Here is a 17,854-nt window from a genome sequence, read left to right as displayed (position 1 = left end):
CCTCATATATTTTCCTCATGTCTCAGTCCTTAGCCCTTTGACATGAGGTCTAATTATCTGAGTCTTACCGTGCCACCCAGGAGAAAAGATCACATTTCCTGTCACTAAAAGAATAACTGCTGTGAATATTTTCAAGGCTTTTCTGCTTCATTAGGTTTTGAAACATGAGAATGTGACTGCGCTGCTGCAGCCGACTGGATGTGAGAATAACAACAAGTCTGCTGTATTATCGGTGGGTTCAACCTCCCCTTCCTCTCCTTTCCTCTCCCCTTGTTTCCTCTCCTCTTCCACTAGGTTGAGCTAGAGTCCCTATAGGTATCTGTGTGTAATATTAGCTGTATCTTAAATGGGTTCCTCATGTGACAGAAAAACTGAAAGGGATTTGTGTGTTTAAGTTGTTATTATACTGACGCCGATATGTTGATGTTCGTATGCTAAGCTAACACTTAGCCTCCTGCATGCTCACTGAAGCTCCAAAGCTAATATTATGTTATTTAAATATAGGATATATAATTACTCATGTGACCGGAAACGGGTGGGCGTGCCTCTCAATTAACTCTTTAGGTATTGGCACATTGGTTAAAATCCTTCATTAGCCAGAAAATGAATCTGAAAAACCTGACAAACCAGGCTAGAATTTTGTCAGTCAACCCAAGCCAAATTGTTCTGACATAATTCATTGTTGAGCCGGCCGATGGGGAGGAAACGCTTAATCTGAAGATGTTTCTGTGGGGTAAAAGGTTCTGCTCTAGAGATGCAGACACTTCCTGTGTTAACCAATCAGAGGCCTGCAGGAACATCCAAACTATGACACAAATTCCAATGTTGAGCGTTACGTGGTACACAGACTCTGGGTTTTTCCATTTGTCATTGCACATTTCTGTACGTTTGATTTATGTTTTCTTTCCTTGTTTCCTCTCTTCTTGTTTCCTCTCCTGTTGTTTCCTCTCTTCTCGTTTCCTCTCCTGTTGGTCCTCTCCTCTTGTTTCCTCTCTTCTCCTGTTGTTTCCTCTCCTGTTGTTTCCTCTCTTCTTGTTTCCTCTATTCTCCTGTTGTTTCCTCTCTTCTTGTTTCCTCTCTTCTCGTTTCCTCTCTTCTCGTTTCCTCTCTTCTTGTTTCCTCTCTTGTTGTTTCCTTACTTCATGTTTCCTCTCCTCTTGTTTCCTCTCTCCTCCTGTTGTTTCCTCTCAGGTGTTTTGGTGAGAAGTTCCCAAACAGAGTAAGAACACCAGATGAACACCAGGTGAGATCTGCCAGGAAAGTAGAACCTGATCCGGTGTGTTTTGTCAGCAGGACGCCTCTTTGTCTCCACACAAAACGAAATCATCTTTATTTAATTCTCCGTGTATTTATTTAAAACGTACAAGAGGAGTTTATATCCTTTCCTGACTGGCTACCCCACTTTACGTCTCTGGACCGATATGTGTTCCCAATACTTTACAGGTGTGTTGAGATTAAAATGAAGGGTGTGGACTGGGAACCATTAAACAACAGTGTCTTCTTTCACAGCTTTTTATTCTAAGACCTCGTTTTGACCCATTTTTCACAGAAACACACACCTTATGTTCCTGTTCAGCCTCATAAGCAGCACTTCCTTTTATATTAAGTATCTAATTGGCTCCCGTCCTGCTCCTCTAGTGACCTCAGATGACCATCAGCTGTCCCACGCTGCGTGTAAACACTTGAATCTGTCGTCCCGCCCCGATGTCCCTGTGGATACGAGGTTTCTGCAGGACGGAGATAGCACGGTGGCTTCAGACAAAGGCCTGTTTGTTCAGTCCGGACTCCCTGACACACACGGATCAGGTGTCTGCACCTGAGAGCAGCTCCTCAGTCTCACAGAGAGCAGCTTTTTATATCAGGGGAAAGTTATTTGGAGTATTTACACTAATCCAGGGGAAGACGATACAGGTGTTCGGACAGGGGACTTTTTTTTGAGAATGGTATTCTTCAGATGGGTTTTCTTTCCTCAAGGCAGTCAAAAACCCACCTGCAGAGACTTAAACTTGCTTTTGAGATCAACATGAAGTCTGTTTTCCTGTTGACAAAGCTGCTTCATTGTTTTAATGGCGATAAAACTGTCAATGTAGTTGCAATAATGACCAACGTAGTGCCCTTGTTTTCTTATCCAGAACCTCTCAGGTCTGCTCTTACAAAGCCAGACTCAGTAAATTGAATTAAAAGAGAAAATTAAATAAAACAGCTGTGATATTAAATCTCTGTTTGCATGGGACTAATGTAACCTTTGGACCGCTCATATTGTGCTCTAATTGCAGAGGTCGTCTGTGATCTTAATCCAGGGGTGTCTAAACTTTATTCACCGAGGGCCACATACAGAAAAATATACGGAGAGCTGGGCCACTTATAGAGGTGAATATCGCCTCAAAAGTTAAGTTATGAGTTAGTAAAACAAATCAAATGTAGGTGAATAATGCGCGATACCTGAAAACCCCTGTCTTTAGGGTTTCATTTATTTTGTTGGCAGCTCATTCCTTAAAACAGAAGCCTCAGAGTGCTGATAATAAGAGTAAATATGAAGGTTACATTTCAAGCTTGTTATAGAAATAAGTTATTGGGTTTTTTTATCAAATAAGATTTGGTGGAACATTTTTAACATTTGAAATGACTGAATTTATTAGAAAATTGGGCTCATTAATATATCTGAACATATATATTTGAGAAGTACAATACAAGACAAGCAAATGTTTAATTTGTGGGCCATATTGCATTATACTTTTAGCATTTGCAGAGGGCCGATTCAAAATGGCCTCATTTGGCCCCTGGGCCGTAGTTTGGACACCCCTGTCTTAATCCAATGAGATTCAGCCTTGTCTGTAATATTTCAGGAAGATATCCACTTCAAATTAAGTGCCATTTCTTGCCAAACACACAGCATTTTATAAAGTCCTGTGCAAACATCGGGGACTATGGAGGCTGCGTTGGCAATAGTGAAGAAAGTCTTGACAGCTCTTTATGCTAAGCTAGGCTAACAGATTTCCCCTGCACCGTGGGAGTTGGGGGTTCAAAACAGTCTGAACATTATGATGATTCAGGAGAATTTTATGTCCCTCAAAGATTTTATAACTTAGACTTTTACGCCTGAACCTCGGGACACTGTCCACACCTGCACACCGCTGCTGTGGAAGTGTGACCTCCGATGACCAAGACGTCTTTCTAATAAGATTGCCTGTTCTCAATCATATTTCCTCTTTCAGAAATAATACTCGTCCCTTGTTCCATCTCTCTTTGTTATACAATATCACCTCTGAGATACAGAAAGCTGTGCACCCTGCAGACAAACTGATACTCATCAATTTCCTGGAAATCTGCCTGGCAACAAGACTGTTTTGACTGAAGTGTCCATCACACAGGAGGAGAGTATTATCGAAGCTGAGGTGACAGAATTTATTATCAGAAATTCCCTGAAAACTGAGTCCAAAAATGTATTTCCATCTGAAACAAGTTAATACCGAACCACATGCAGAGAATTGTCTTCAAAAAAATCACACTTCATATCTAATTATATCTTTGAAAGCCTTTGGAAAAATGCCCTCTTGCATTCTTCCCCGAGACTTTCCTCGCCCTTCATTTTACGTGCTGCATGCTGGGAGCTGGCCAAGCTGAATTCCTGACCGCCACGGCTGTGTACCTGCAGACAGGTAACAGTACAGATCTGCCCTGAGCTCCACCTGGGCCTTCACACCGAGCGGAGCTGCAGAGGTGAGGGAAAGAAGCTGAAGGGTCCTGCAGCTAGGAAGCGTGAGCATCAGATAGAAACCTAACAGAAGATCAAATACTGTAGAGCAGGGGTGTCCAAACGTTTTCCCCTGAGGGCCACATACGGAAAGAGATACAAAGGGCTGGGCCCCTCATTAGAGGTGAGGTATATCGCCTCATAATTGAAGTTATGAATTAGCAAAATCAATCAAATGTAGGTCAACTACTCTTGATACTTGAATATGCTTTAAGAAACTTCACAGCTCTCCGTAGGGTTCCCTTTATTTTGTCGACTGCTCATTCCTTAAAATAGAAGCCTCAGATTGCTCATAATCAGATGAAATACGACGGGTTTATTTCAAGCTAGTTATGCAAATGAGTTATTGGACTTTTTTTGATCAACTATGATTTGTTTGAAACATTTTTCAAAGGGATGAACCGATTGAAAAAATGTCGGCCGATGTCTCACCGATGCATCCCTAATTTTTCAACTTTGAAACATATATATAAATAGGGACTTCATTTTAAATTGAGTCTGTTAGTTGATGAAGTGAAGTTATAGCTCTATATGGACTTTGAATTGCAAAGTAAAAAACATTTGCAGTGGAATCTTAACTAAGTGCACTGTCTCTGCTTCTCCCTCCTTTAGGTCAATCTCTCAGTGAAGCCCCTCCCAACTCCCCCTGCGATGTCACAACGGTAAGGTGTGTGTGTGTGTGTGTGTGTGTGTGTGTGTGTGTGTGTGTGTGTGTGTGTGTGTGTGTGTGTGTGTGTGTGTGTGTGTGTGTGTGTGTGTGTGTGTGTGTGTGTGTGTGTGTGTGTGTGTGTGTGTGTGTGTGTGTGTGTGTGTGTGTGTGTGTGTGTGTGTGTGTGTGTGTGTGTGTGTGTGTGTGTGTGAGAGCTTATTTAAAGGGGCTGCCTGTCTTTGCTGGGCGATCGTCAGCAGGTCAGCATCCCCAGCTCACCGTCCGCTCCCTCCAGGACTAAACTCTGAATATTTTTCTGAGAGACGACTGCTGCAGAACCAGTCAGTAAGGAAACACTTCATTTGCTTCGATGAATGAAGGAATTAATGAAATGCTTTCCGGTTAATCTGGTTTATTGTGGCTGATTTTAATCCAAACAGACTTGCTGATTGTTTTTCTTTCCTGCTGTTAACCACTCTACTGATTGGCTGGTTTATTCTGCCTGATTAGTTTACTGAATGACAATAATTGGCATATTTTTTATTAACCAGTTCGATCTGTGTTATTGGTTCACAAACTGGCTTACTAACTGGTTCATGTGGTTAAATAAATGTCCCAATAAGGGTTAGTTCTTTTCGATTTAATTGATTAATGATGAAAAATGTCCATCTCAGTTTCTGAAAGTAGAAGTTAAGGACTGTTAACGACTTTAGAAATTCAGTCTAAATTATATAAAATTGTGAAAAGCAGAAATTTTGCAAAATTTGAAAAAAACAAAAACATGTTTTGTTTTTTAGGGATGCAAAAATGATGCATGGTTTACCAACACAGTTTGCATGATCTTCTTTTTAGTCATATATACACACACACACACACACACACACACACACACACACACACACACACACACACACACACACACACACACACACACACATTCAACATAGACACTTACGGTATGGATGTGTGTGTGTGTGTGTGTGTGTGTGTGTGTGTGTGTGTGTGTGTGTGTGTGTGTGTGTGTGTGTGTGTGTGTGTGTGTGTGTGTGTGTGGGGGGTGTTAAAGTCCAGGTCCAATGGGGACAGGGGGGAGAGTTTAGCCTCCTGACAGCCTGGAGAAAAAAGCTGTTTTTTTAAAATTATTTTATTCGACTTCTAACTGACAGGTTAGTGTTTGCTGCTGTAGTTCGGTGACTAATATTCATGCAGTTTTTTATTTGGCTGAAGTACTATTGCATTAGCTTTATATAAACTACTTACTAACCTTTTAAATGCATGGTTTGCACACAGATGGTTTCCTTTAGTCTTTAGTCAGCTGATTGATTTACTAACTGGCTTCTTGTTTTATGTTGGACCATAATCTGTGAACTGTTTACTGACTGGCTTTAATTTTGTTGATTGTTTTACTGACTTTAAGACTGGTAATGTAGATTGATCCTGTTCAACTGGCTAAGTGATTCACTGGCTCGGGTTATTGGTTTACTTTGTATTTGCTGGGTGGCTGACTGGTTTTGATTGACCAGTCGTGGGTTTTAATGTTGTGTTGTGTGTATTTAGTCTGTTAACTGGTGAACCCACCGCTTTAACAATTGATTGATGGTTTTAAATGTAGCTACTGGTGGCTGCAGTGTATAAATACTGCCTGAGAAGCAAATCAGAAAAAAGTCTGATCTAGAAGAATGTCTTGATATGACTTAAGAACAAGTACAGCATTTAGTTTTATATTTCCAGTTCTGTTTTAAATCGTTTTTGTGACAAAAAAGGTTTTACTCTGATATTGAGTTTGTTGTTGTAATACTCATATCGGCCACAAGAGGCAGACGTTATACTGTACTTAGGAATACAAGCAAAGGACGTTCAACAAAAGGTTGATATATTGTTTGAAAGCAAATTATATACAATTAATATAATGTATTATTTGGGGCTAGAAATGTATTTTTATCGGCCTCTTGTGTCTCCGCCAAAATGTTCAACTTTCGCCTCCCTGTTTTAAAGATGAACAGCCTATCATTTATCCAAAGCGGTTTACAAAAAGTGCAATCAAAATAAAGAATCAAACTCAGAAACAACAAGAAGAGTGCGTTAGCTTCACATGGCCTAAACCCTTTATAATTCATTTCTTTTCAAATGTACTTGTTGTTGTGTTGCGTTTATTAGCCAAGGTACACTGGAACAATGTGGGTTTTCAGTCTGTGAGGGAAGAGATGTAGGCTTTCTGCTGACCTGGTTTAAACTGGGAGCTCGTTCCAGCCTCTTGGAGCCAGGCTAGCAAACCGTCATGTTTTTGTTGAGACTCATAATTAATATCCTTTCAAAACCCCTTTATCACGTTTTGGATCATAAAACACAGGAGAGAAAAGTGTAAGGATTGGACCTAACAAACAGAATCACCAGAATATCTTTTCTGATTGTCCTCTCGGGCTTCCATACCCTGCTGTGTTCAGATTCATTTATGAAACCATTTTCTTGTCTCTTAATTGTTGTGTTAACTGATCAGCTATTTCATTACTATTGGACGGCTTTTGATATCCCTTTACTAACTGGTTAACCCATTACTTACCTGCATTGCTGACTGGTTTTGTACCCTTTATTCCTACTGGTTCACAAACTAAGTGTTTTACTGCCTTGGTGACCTGACTGGTTCAATGACACTGTACATAAATAGAGATATGTTTATACTTACTGGTTGTTTTCCCAGTAATCTGAGGTCCGTCTGTTTTCCAGGTGCAGAAATGTCTCGGCTGTCTGTGCTGCTGCCTCTCACAGGTACGCTGCTCTTCTTCTGTTTTATTTTATTCTGTTTTGTGAGTTAGTCTGAGGAACAGCTAGCCTTTTTTACTTGTGTGTTAGAAGACGGGTTAATGTGATCTCTTTCTTTCTCTGCAGGACTTTGCTTCTTGATCTCATCGACGTTTGGCTCGGAATCAAGCGGTCAGTCCATCTGTGTGTGTGTGTGTGTGTGTGTGTGTGTGTGTGTGTGTGTGTGTGTGTGTGTGTGTGTGTGTGTGTGTGTGTGTGTGTGTGTGTGTGTGTGTGTGTGTGTGTGTGTGTGTGTGTGTGTGTGTGTGTGTCTGTCTGTCTGTCTGTCTGTCTGTCTGTCTGTCTGTCTGTCTGTCTGTCTGTCTGTCTGTCTGTCTGTCTGTCTGTCTGTCTGTCTGTCTGTCTGTCTGTCTGTCTGTCTGTCTGTCTGTCTGTCTGTCTGTCTGTCTGTCTGTCTGTCTGTCTGTCTGTCTGTCTGTCTGTCTGTCTGTCTGTCTGTCTGTCTGTCTGTCTGTCTGTCTGTCTGTCTGTCTGTCTGTCTGTCTGTCTGTCTGTCTGTCTGTCTGTCTGTCTGTCTGTCTGTCTGTCTGTCTGTCTGTCTGTCTGTCTGTCTGTCTGTCTGTCTGTCTGTCTGTCTGTCTGTCTGTCTGTCTGTCTGTCTGTCTGTCTGTCTGTCTGTCTGTCTGTCTGTCTGTCTGTCTGTCTGTCTGTCTGTCTGTCTGTCTGTCTGTCTGTCTGTCTGTCTGTCTGTCTGTCTGTCTGTCTGTCTGTCTGTCTGTCTGTCTGTCTGTCTGTCTGTCTGTCTGTCTGTCTGTCTGTCTGTCTGTCTGTCTGTCTGTCTGTCTGTCTGTCTGTCTGTCTGTCTGTCTGTCTGTCTGTCTGTCTGTCTGTCTGTCTGTCTGTCTGTCTGTCTGTCTGTCTGTCTGTCTGTCTGTCTGTCTGTCTGTCTGTCTGTCTGTCTGTCTGTCTGTCTGTCTGCCTGCCTGTCTGCCTGCCTGCCTGCCTGCCTGCCTGCCTGCCTGCCTGCCTGCCTGCCTGCCTGCCTGCCTGCCTGCCTGCCTGCCTGCCTGCCTGCCTGCCTGCCTTCCTCCATTAATCCTGACTCTTGTTGTGTGTTGATCAGTGCCATTACCGATAAGCTGTGTGACCCGTGGAGCGGACCTGATGGAGGGCGGCGTGGTGGTGCTGTGTCCTCCTGACTGCACCCAGGGGAGGGTCTCTGTGTTCGGGACGTCCATCTACGCCTCCATCTCCTCCGTTTGTGGATCCGCTGTCCACAGGTGAGGCTTCACATATGACACCTGCTGACTGTTGTTTCTTATCCTGTAGGTCTGAGTCATTCAGTCAAGTGATTTTAAACATCTCTATCTCTATTCATGGTTTTGGGATCTTCAACTTAAATGTATTTCTGACTTATATTTTGATTGATTTTTTCCCTACCTTTATTTAATACCATATTAATTTATGCATTTATTTATTTATTATGTTCACTATTTATTTCAGCATTGATTCATTTCTGTATTCTATTTATTAAAAAATATACATTTATTATACATCCTGCCAATCTATTGTCTGTTCATTAAATCTCATCTATTATGAAATGAATGTTTTTGATTAATTTAATAGTTAGGGTAGGATTGGTTTTATGGTATTGTGTTAGTGTTAGGTAATTTAAAGCATGTTATGTTTCTGTTTAACACATAAACTCTCTCCAATTCAACATTTGTCAGTAATACTGATTGGACGTGTCTTCTGTTTAGTCCCGGGGTCATTGGGGTGTCTCTTGTCACATATCTCCATTAATTCTTCTGGTTCTTCCTGTATTTTTTTTTAACGATTTGTGAATGAACTGAATAGAATTGAAGTGCTACGGACAGCAGCTGCAGATGTGACATAATAATGAGCAGCGTGAGTCCTGCTGTCTGCTGAACCTCGACTAAACACTCTGAAGGAATGTGAGGACCGGAGGATTAAGCTCTCAACCCTGAACGACCTCCTCGTCTCTGCGGAGGGCCACAGGGGGAAAACTCATTCCTGCAGTCCCTCACTTATTCATATCTCGTCTTCCTGTCCTCGCTTTGATTTCATCCCAAAACCATTTCCTCTGAAGTCTGAATCTTTTATTAAAAAGATCCAGTTGCACGAGACACCTGTTGGGATATCCTTTCATTTTGAAACTGACCATTTTTATTATACTCTTCACTGAGTCCTTACCTAAAAGGATCATTTATCATGTCCTATATCACCTTATTCATTTTAAAATGTAGCCTTATTTTGATCATTGACCGTGTACGTGATTTAAGTTATGCATTTGGAAATATTACTGAGAACGCAAATTTCTTTATGACACAGGGTTGCATTTTGCTAAAGGTTAAAAAGAAAGATTTACTTTAGTAAAAATCAAAAGTACTCACTAAATTACCAGAGGAGCTCACAGAACAATTCGATGTATTCAACAAGATTTAACCTTGAAAGTACACTCTATCAAAGTGTAGTGATACTCAGAGGTGAAGAAGTACTCAGATCTTGTAATTGAGTAAAGTAGAAGTACTCAGGTCTTGTACTTGAGTAAAGTAGAAGTACTCAGGTCTTGTACTTGAGTAAAGTAGAAGTACTCAGGTCTTGTACTTGAGTAAAGTAGAAGTACTCAGGTCTTGTACTTGAGTAAAGTAGAAGTACTCAGATCTTGTACTTGAGTAAAGTAGAAGTACTCAGGTCTTGTACTTGAGTAAAGTAGAAGTACTCAGATCTTGTTCTTGAGTAAAGTAGAAGTACTCAGATCTTGTACTTGAGTAAAGTAGAAGTACTCAGATCTTGTTCTTGAGTAAAGTAGAAGTACTCAGGTCTTGTTCTTGAGTAAAGTAGAAGTACTCAGATCTTGTTCTTGAGTAATGTAGAAGTACTCAGGTCTTGTACTTGAGTAAAGTAGAAGTACTCTGATCTTGTACTTGAGTAAAAGTAGAAGTACTCAGGTCTTGTACTCAGTAAAGTAGAAGTACTCAGGTCTTGTACTTGAGTAAAGTAGAAGTACTCAGATCTTGTACTCAGTAAAAGTAGAAGTACTCAGGTCTTGTACTTGAGTAAAGTAGAAGTACTCAGATCTTGTACTTGAGTAAAGTAGAAGTACTCAGGTCTTGTACTTGAGTAAAGTAGAAGTACCAGAGTGTAGGAATACTCTGTCACAGTAAAAGTATTCTAAATGTTCCTCCAGTGAAAGTAGAAAGTACTCTCCTCTAAATGTACTTAAAGTAGCGACAGTAAAAGTAGTCATTGTCTGATTGGTCCATTTCAGAATAATATCTCTGATATGTTTTATAATGATTGATCATTAAAGTGTTCTCAGAGCTGGTAAAGGTGCAGCTAGTTTGAATGGCTTTGTATACTGCAGGGTAGCTGCTGGATTTACTGCAGGTGAACTAAAGTCTGATTTAAGGGAGATTATATTTACCATCATTCATCCTAATCTGCCTAGCAACTAAAGGTGTTAAATAACTTGAGTGGAGTAAAAGTACACCATTCACCTCTGATTTGTAGAGGGATAGAAGTACAAAGTACCTCAAAAGGGTCATAGGAAACACCAGTGTAGTTGTGGATACTCTCATTGTGATTATATTCTGAATGTCTCTGCAGGGGGGTGCTGGGTCCGGCCGGCGGCTCGGTCCGGGTGAACAAGCTGCAGGGACGGCAAAACTACATGAGCTCCTACGCCCACGGCATCCAATCTCAGGTCCTGTCCCACTGGACCTCCTCCTTCAGCCTCACCAGTGGGTGGAGCCGTTTCTCACTCTGAACATTTATGTTGTTCACTGATGTTTCTGATTGTGTATTGCAGTTTAACAATTAACAAGGTGTTTTGAAGACGGCATATTAGTATGTACGACGTTTTTGCTCTCAATGAACAAACTTAAATAGACATCCAGTGAACTATATTCTTGTGTGTGGTTTCACAGCCTGATGTGGAGTTTCACTGCCTCCTAGAGGAATTATATGCAACTTCTTTCAATCGTTATACTGTCACGATCATATAGGACCTTTTTTTCCTTCCTGACAAGCCTTTGTAACTCAAGGGATAAAGAAATATATTGATTATACTTTTACTCAACATCTCAAAACTATCTTTATATATAGAAAACACTGGAAACGGATTCACTTAAATTAAGGAAATATACCGTAATTTAGTAAATGTACAGAACTCAATACCTTATCCTCTCTTTCTGTGTGTGTGTGTGTGTGTGTGTGTGTGTGTGTGTGTGTGTGTGTGTGTGTGTGTGTGTGTGTGTGTGTGTGTGTGTGTGTGTGTGTGTGTGTGTGTGTGTGTGTGTGTGTGTGTGTGTGTGTGTTTTCCCAGAGCCTGTTAGTATCCCACTGGAGTTGACCAGTGAAACCACTGCCTCAGCTTTGCCTGTAGCTCCAAAGCCAGGTAATAAATACACATTATTATTTACAGCAGATAGTATACATTGTAGTACTGTAAATACAGGCCCCCCCACACACACACACAGCTTCAAGTCGGGCCTAACAGTGTGTGTGTGTGTGTGTGTGTGTGTGTGTGTGTGTGTGTGTGTGTGTGTGTGTGTGTGTGTGTGTGTGTGTGTGTGTGTGTGTGTGTGTGTGTGTGTGTGTGTGTGTGTGTGTGTGTGTGTGTGTTGCAGCAAAGAAACTGAAGAAGCCATCAGTGAAGAAAGCTCTAACAGGAGGAAATAAAGGTAACCTGTTTTTGTTTTTGTGGAGTTTGTTCTACACGACATATTGAAAATTAACTACTTCTACCTCAACATGTGTGTGTGTGTGTGTGTGTGTGTGTGTGTGTGTGTGTGTGTGTGTGTGTGTGTGTGTGTGTGTGTGTGTGTGTGTGTGTGTGTGTGTGTGTGTGTGTGTGTGTGTGTGTGTGTGTGTGTGTGTGTGTGTGTGTGTGTGTGTGTGTGTGTGTGTGTGTGTGCAGACTGTCAGATGGACATCGCCATGGTGATTGACAGCAGTAACAACATCGGGCAGCGGAGGTTCAACCTGCAGAAGAACTTCATCAGCAAACTGGTGGCTATTTTGAGAGTCGGACCAACAGGACCGCATGTAGGAGTGATCCAAGCCAGGTCAGACACACACATGGCATAAATACACTCAAAATAAGAATGAAATAAAAGCAATACACAGATTTTTTCCCCAAATAGATTAACCTGACTACAGATATGTAGGATGATAGATATGATCCTTCTTGTAGATTAAGTTCACACGTCTTTTTCCTGGATGTGTGTGCAGTGGTTCTCCGAGGACTGAGTTCTTGCTGACCAACTACACTCAGCCTAAAGAGCTGCTGTTTGCCATCAAAGAGCTGGCTTACCTGGGAGGAGACACCAACACAGGTACACACACGGGTACACACACACACACACACACACACACGTAATATAACACTAACATTCAGTCACCCTGCTTCGATCATATTTAGTGATTTGTTCTATTTCTAACTGATGGTTCTGCTCACTTCTTTAGTGGCTTCCAATTTGTACTCAAGTGTTGTAAAAAACAGCAGAAGAACAAAGCATATATAAGTGTGTAACAAGTACACAACACACACCCATGTATGAAAAGACTTTCATTGAAGGATGCTGATATTTAATTGAACTATCTGATACAAATACCACACAGGTATGTACCTCAGCTGCAGAGGGTACCAGGCTTTTATTTTGAAGGAGGCTTATATTACTCACACTGATTATACTGAGATCTTACATAAAATCTCAAGCATTTTAGAAAATAAACGTTCATCAACTACAGGGCTTTGGCAGCGCCTCTGTGGCTGAACTGCAGTTACAATTAAAGGATGTCTCTTTTCCTGGTCCCTTGTCTGGTCTTGATTTCGTCCTGCAGGTAAGGCCATCATGCACACAGCGGAGAAGTTCTTCACCCAGGAGAACGGGGCGAGGCGGGGTCACCCTCGGATCATGATGGTGCTGGTCGACGGCTGGCCTTCTGACGACCTGGAGCAGGCGGCCATGTTGGCCAGAGAGTCCGGCATCAACGTCTTCCTGGTGTCCGTGGCCAAACCGGCGGCCGAGGAGCTCGCCATGGTGCGGGACAAGGACTTCATGAAGAAGGTGGGCACTACCTTTGAATAAATGAATCAATCTGCTATGAAATTGTTGCTTTTAGACAGGAGATAACAAACTTTCGATGGTACCGGTGTAAATATATACAGTACATACAGTATATTAAATGTTTCAGTAGCAGCAATCTGTCTCTTCGTCCTGCAGGCGGTGTGTAAAGACAATGGTTTCTTCAGTTATTTGATCACCAGCTGGTTCAGCACCACCAAACACGTCAAACCTCTCGCTCAGAAGCTCTGCTCGCTGGACAACCTGCTCTGCAGTAAGACACAACTACCATCCACACTACAAATCACCGGGGAACATTAACAGTTACTCCAAACGCACTTGAATGCACAATAAGTGATATTTAGAGATCTCATAAATCATATCATTTCTGTGGAGTAATCTTAACATTTCTGTCGGGAAATCATTTTATTTGGTGGAGAAATGAATATCCTACAGATACGCAGACTTCTAATTGGTAAAACCTTGAAGACAAGCCAAGATGTGTAAAATACATTTGTGTTTTTAAAGGTAAAACCTGCTACAACTCGGTGAACATCGGGTTCCTCATCGACGGTTCTTCCAGCGTCGGACACACTAACTTCCAGCTCGTCCTGGACTTCCTGGCAGGAATCGCCGGAAGCTTTGACATCTCAGACGTGGGAGCTCGCGTTGGTCAGCTTCACAGAATAACAATGATAAATAATTGAATTAGTGGATTCATTGATGACCTGATTGGCTGATGGACTATGTTTTGGGTGTCCAGGTGCGGTGCAGTTCACTTACGAACAGCGGCTGGAGTTCGGCCTGTTAGACCACTCCGACAAAGAGGAGACCATGAACGCCCTGAACAGGATCCCCTACATGAGTGGAGGAACAGCCACCGGAGCCGCCATCAGTTACACCACCCAGAACCTGTTCAGGTAAAAGAGTGTTGCACTGTGCTTCCATTACAGCACAGCACAAATGCACTGGTGCACACTGTGACCCAATAACAGTGTATTGTTAGGATTTTCACATTGCTTCTCACATCAGAAGTCATTATATCTAAAAGATGAAAGTTTAACAAAATGTGTTGCTTCAGGCGGATGGGACCAGGCCGCAACTTCCTCATTTTGGTGACAGACGGCCAATCGTATGACGACGTCAGGCTCCCGGCAATTGCGGCACAGAATCAAGGTGTGTGTTAAGGTTGTGATGCACGAAGCAATTATTTTTTATCGGTTAGTAGATCAACAACGTCGATAGCGTTGACAACTAACCCCAACCTTAGTTTAGCTAGTGGAAAGACAACATCAGTTTCTCTTTAGTCCTTTTCCTTTGTGTGTGTTTATCCTGTTTATCCTACCCACCAATCAGGCATCACCATGTACTCGGTGGGCGTGGCCTGGGCGCCCCTGGAAGACCTCAGATCGATGTCGTCCGAGCCGAAGGACAGCCACACCTTCTTCACCCGAGAGTTCACCGGCCTCGCCGAGTTCATTCCTCTGCTGGTCCGAGGCATCTGCCGGGACTTTACAGAGAATAACTAAGAAAACACACACACACACACACACACACACACACACACACACACACACACACACACACACACACACACACACACGTTTGTACTTCTATACTTGTGATTACAACTGTAAATTAATCTAACCCTCTCAATCTGAACCCTAAACTTGTAAACTGAGGATATTTTGTCTAGCTCGTCAAATACTAAATTAACCGTATAAACATAATAATTGAATCTATCTGACAACATTTTAGTTGTAGACATCAGCCCAAAATTGGGTCCAATGACATCACGGACAGATACTGATGTTGTAGTACCACCATTTGGCCACTACACACATTTGCATCACTCAAGAGGCAGGCGTTGAAGCAAAAACATAGTTAATATCTCAAACATAAACACAGGTAAAGGTTAGACATACATTTTAGGAGTGAAAACAAGTCAAAATATCCTCAGTTTTCAAAAAGACCCCCCTTGTGCAGGTAACATATAGGGTCCTCACAAGGTACAAGTACAAGAACGGACACACACACTGTATATATATACTGCTCACATATACTGACTATTACTGATAAACACACATGTATATAAAATACACCCAACATAGGAAAGCACACGTTTATATATCCAAAAAATGTTTTATTTAATGAAGGAGATTATGGGAAATCACCAAACCGTTAAACAATCTCATCATCTGTAGTAACAAAAATCATTCACTTCTCACTAAACAGTCAGATTTATGACAGTAAACACAGAACAGGAACCACATATTTACTGCAGTGTTCAATTAAGGAGGCTGCTGTAAATAAAACAGATAACTATAAATAAGAACCTGCTAGGATCCACTCATTAACTGCAAAATAAAGGATTTAAAAAATGTAATCAGGAAAATATGACTTTAGTTTCTCGATAAATTACAAAACATCAGCTTTTTAATCACAAGACATAAAGCTTGAATCCACGACTGAGTAATCTTAGGTTTCAGGTGAATTATAAACATGTTAATGTCTAAAAATGTACTTATCGTCAACAACAGCAGGCTTTATGAATGAGTAGTGACCAAGTGAATGATTTCAGACTTATAAACCATCTTAACGTCAAACCAAACTTCTTTCATTACTTATAATGTTTATTTTGAATGTGTCTGTTGATCATGATTGAGGTTTAATCCACAGTCAACAAAAGTACCTGGGTGTTTCTCAGATAATCTCCTTTTTATCTTTCTGTCTTTGTTTTATTTTTTAAGCTTCATCATTGCCTGTTTTGTAATTATCCTGATGTACATTTTGCCCAAATGTCAATTTCTGTATTTTGTTCAACTTGAATTTGTATTTTTTTTTTTCCAAGGACAGAGTTTCAGCAAAGTGTCAGCAAAAAAAAACAACTTGCTTCTTAAAGCTCAGTTTCACCACCAGAAAGTGTTTTAATTTAAACACTACACTACGGTGTAGGACAGCTGAAATGCAGTGCTCTTTAGAATGGATTAAAAAAGTGCCAAATTTCAAAATAAACTTCGTCTTTTGTGTAAACCTTGAACCCTTGAATCTAAAAACTGATGCATTCTGGGTTAAAATGAGTTGAATGGTTCTGTGGTTTGCGTCATCCGATTGTATTTGCCGACCTTATATTGGTCAGAGGAGTTGGGCATCATATGTTAAGAACAAATATATAAAACATGTATTTTCTGTCTCTGTGTAAATGAAACCTGTCTGCCATTGGGATTTTAAATGCTGATTCTGTCCTTTTTCTGTATTTATTACCAGTTTTCTCTGTCTTTTAATAAAGAATAGTTATTTTTACAGCTTGTCCTGTGACGTCTGTTCATTTAATTGAAGCTCTTACTGTCAGACAGTGAAGCAGCGCCACCTGGTGTCCAAACTGCAGATTACAAAAACAAATGGAGTCCTGAAAGCAAAAATTGAAGCTGTCAGAGGATACAACTCCACATTTCATGTTTATTGATTCTTATTTTGTTTAAAAACACATTACAGGATATCATATGGAACTGGGAACTTGTTTATAACCTTTCATCTGTTATATATATGGTCAGGGGAAGCTTCACATTCAGTCTCTCTTTGCTTCAGTTTTTTAAAAAAGTGTTTCCCTGGTTATAATGGGACGACTTTCATTCTAAAGTGCTGCTGTAAATAAAAAAAGGAAGACAGCGTATTGAACTTTAAACTTCAGACCATCCTCTTTGCACAAAAACAATCAATACTCTCCGGCCCTGTAAAAACCTAAAGATGTAAGGGGTTTAAATAACTTTGAGCTACACTACATGCAGAGAAATCTACTACATAAAGTACATTAAGTGCTAAAATAATCAAAACAAATGAAATACTAAATAAATACATACAGTACTGACTAACTAAGTAAATAAACACATCAATAAATAAGGGCATTCATTAATTGACAACATTACTAAGGAATAGCAAAACAAATATGCATTTTACAAATCAGATTATTTTTCAGTGGAGTTTGGCATTAGTTTCTTCTCCTCCTCCAAAAATTGAACCGTATCGCTTCCCACTCGAGGCAATAACTATTTTGTGTTAATGGTGTAGTGTCGGGTGTCATCCAGCAGGGGGCGCTACAGGACACAGAGACATAATGAGCTCTGAATGACCTGCAGCTCCATAAACTTTATTTGAGTAAGAAAACCAAATAAAAGCAAAACAAAATTAGTCTCTTTCCACTTTCTGATTGGTGGCCTTTATAAATGGTTTACAAAGTGAAGCGAATTGCTTAATACATGAATAAATGGTTGTAAGATAAAGCTTTATTCTCTCTAAGGAAGTCCTAATAGCAATTAGCAATAACTAAAAGGGATTAAGTAAAACATTGAAAGATTGCGACTGATGAGTCATTACATTTATAATGAAAATAAAGCTTGAGTGCATTATTTATAAGCCATTAATACAAAACAATTTTAACCAAGTATGCATTTTTAATAATAATAAATTAAATAAATAATGTAATTTAAGCAAATCTATCTACTGAGGAAGTAAAGTAAACAGAAAACACACAAGCAAGTTATTTCAAAACCGTCACATTTTCAGGAAACAGAGAGACTAGTTAAACTGCGGTGTCTGTCT

General features: G+C 40.6%; 1 protein-coding gene across 2 annotated transcripts; it reads left to right on the top strand.

The window, feature by feature from the left end:
* Positions 1 to 4,655: 4,655 nt before the first annotated feature.
* On the top strand, positions 4,656 to 16,558 carry coch (coagulation factor C homolog, cochlin (Limulus polyphemus)). 2 transcript variants are annotated; one of them, XM_063908082.1, is made up of 15 exons: positions 4,656 to 4,748; positions 7,128 to 7,169; positions 7,290 to 7,334; positions 8,287 to 8,443; positions 10,794 to 10,927; positions 11,512 to 11,583; positions 11,816 to 11,869; positions 12,106 to 12,253; positions 12,420 to 12,523; positions 13,032 to 13,258; positions 13,415 to 13,529; positions 13,784 to 13,927; positions 14,019 to 14,175; positions 14,337 to 14,431; positions 14,612 to 16,558. In XM_063908082.1, exons 2-15 carry the CDS (start codon positions 7,136 to 7,138, stop codon positions 14,782 to 14,784), a joined length of 1,659 nt encoding a protein of 552 aa, XP_063764152.1. In that variant the 5' UTR covers positions 4,656 to 4,748; positions 7,128 to 7,135; the 3' UTR covers positions 14,785 to 16,558. The 2 variants fall into 2 exon arrangements, with proteins under 2 accessions (XP_063764152.1, XP_063764153.1); XM_063908083.1 differs by having other exon boundaries at positions 4,668 to 4,744.
* Positions 16,559 to 17,854: the final 1,296 nt, after the last annotated feature.

Source organism: Eleginops maclovinus, chromosome 19, assembly GCF_036324505.1.
Source record: "Eleginops maclovinus isolate JMC-PN-2008 ecotype Puerto Natales chromosome 19, JC_Emac_rtc_rv5, whole genome shotgun sequence".
Lineage (NCBI taxonomy): Eukaryota > Metazoa > Chordata > Actinopteri > Perciformes > Eleginopidae > Eleginops > Eleginops maclovinus.
The sequence above is the reverse complement of the archived record's forward strand: the minus strand, read 5'-3'. Positions and strand labels throughout refer to the sequence as shown.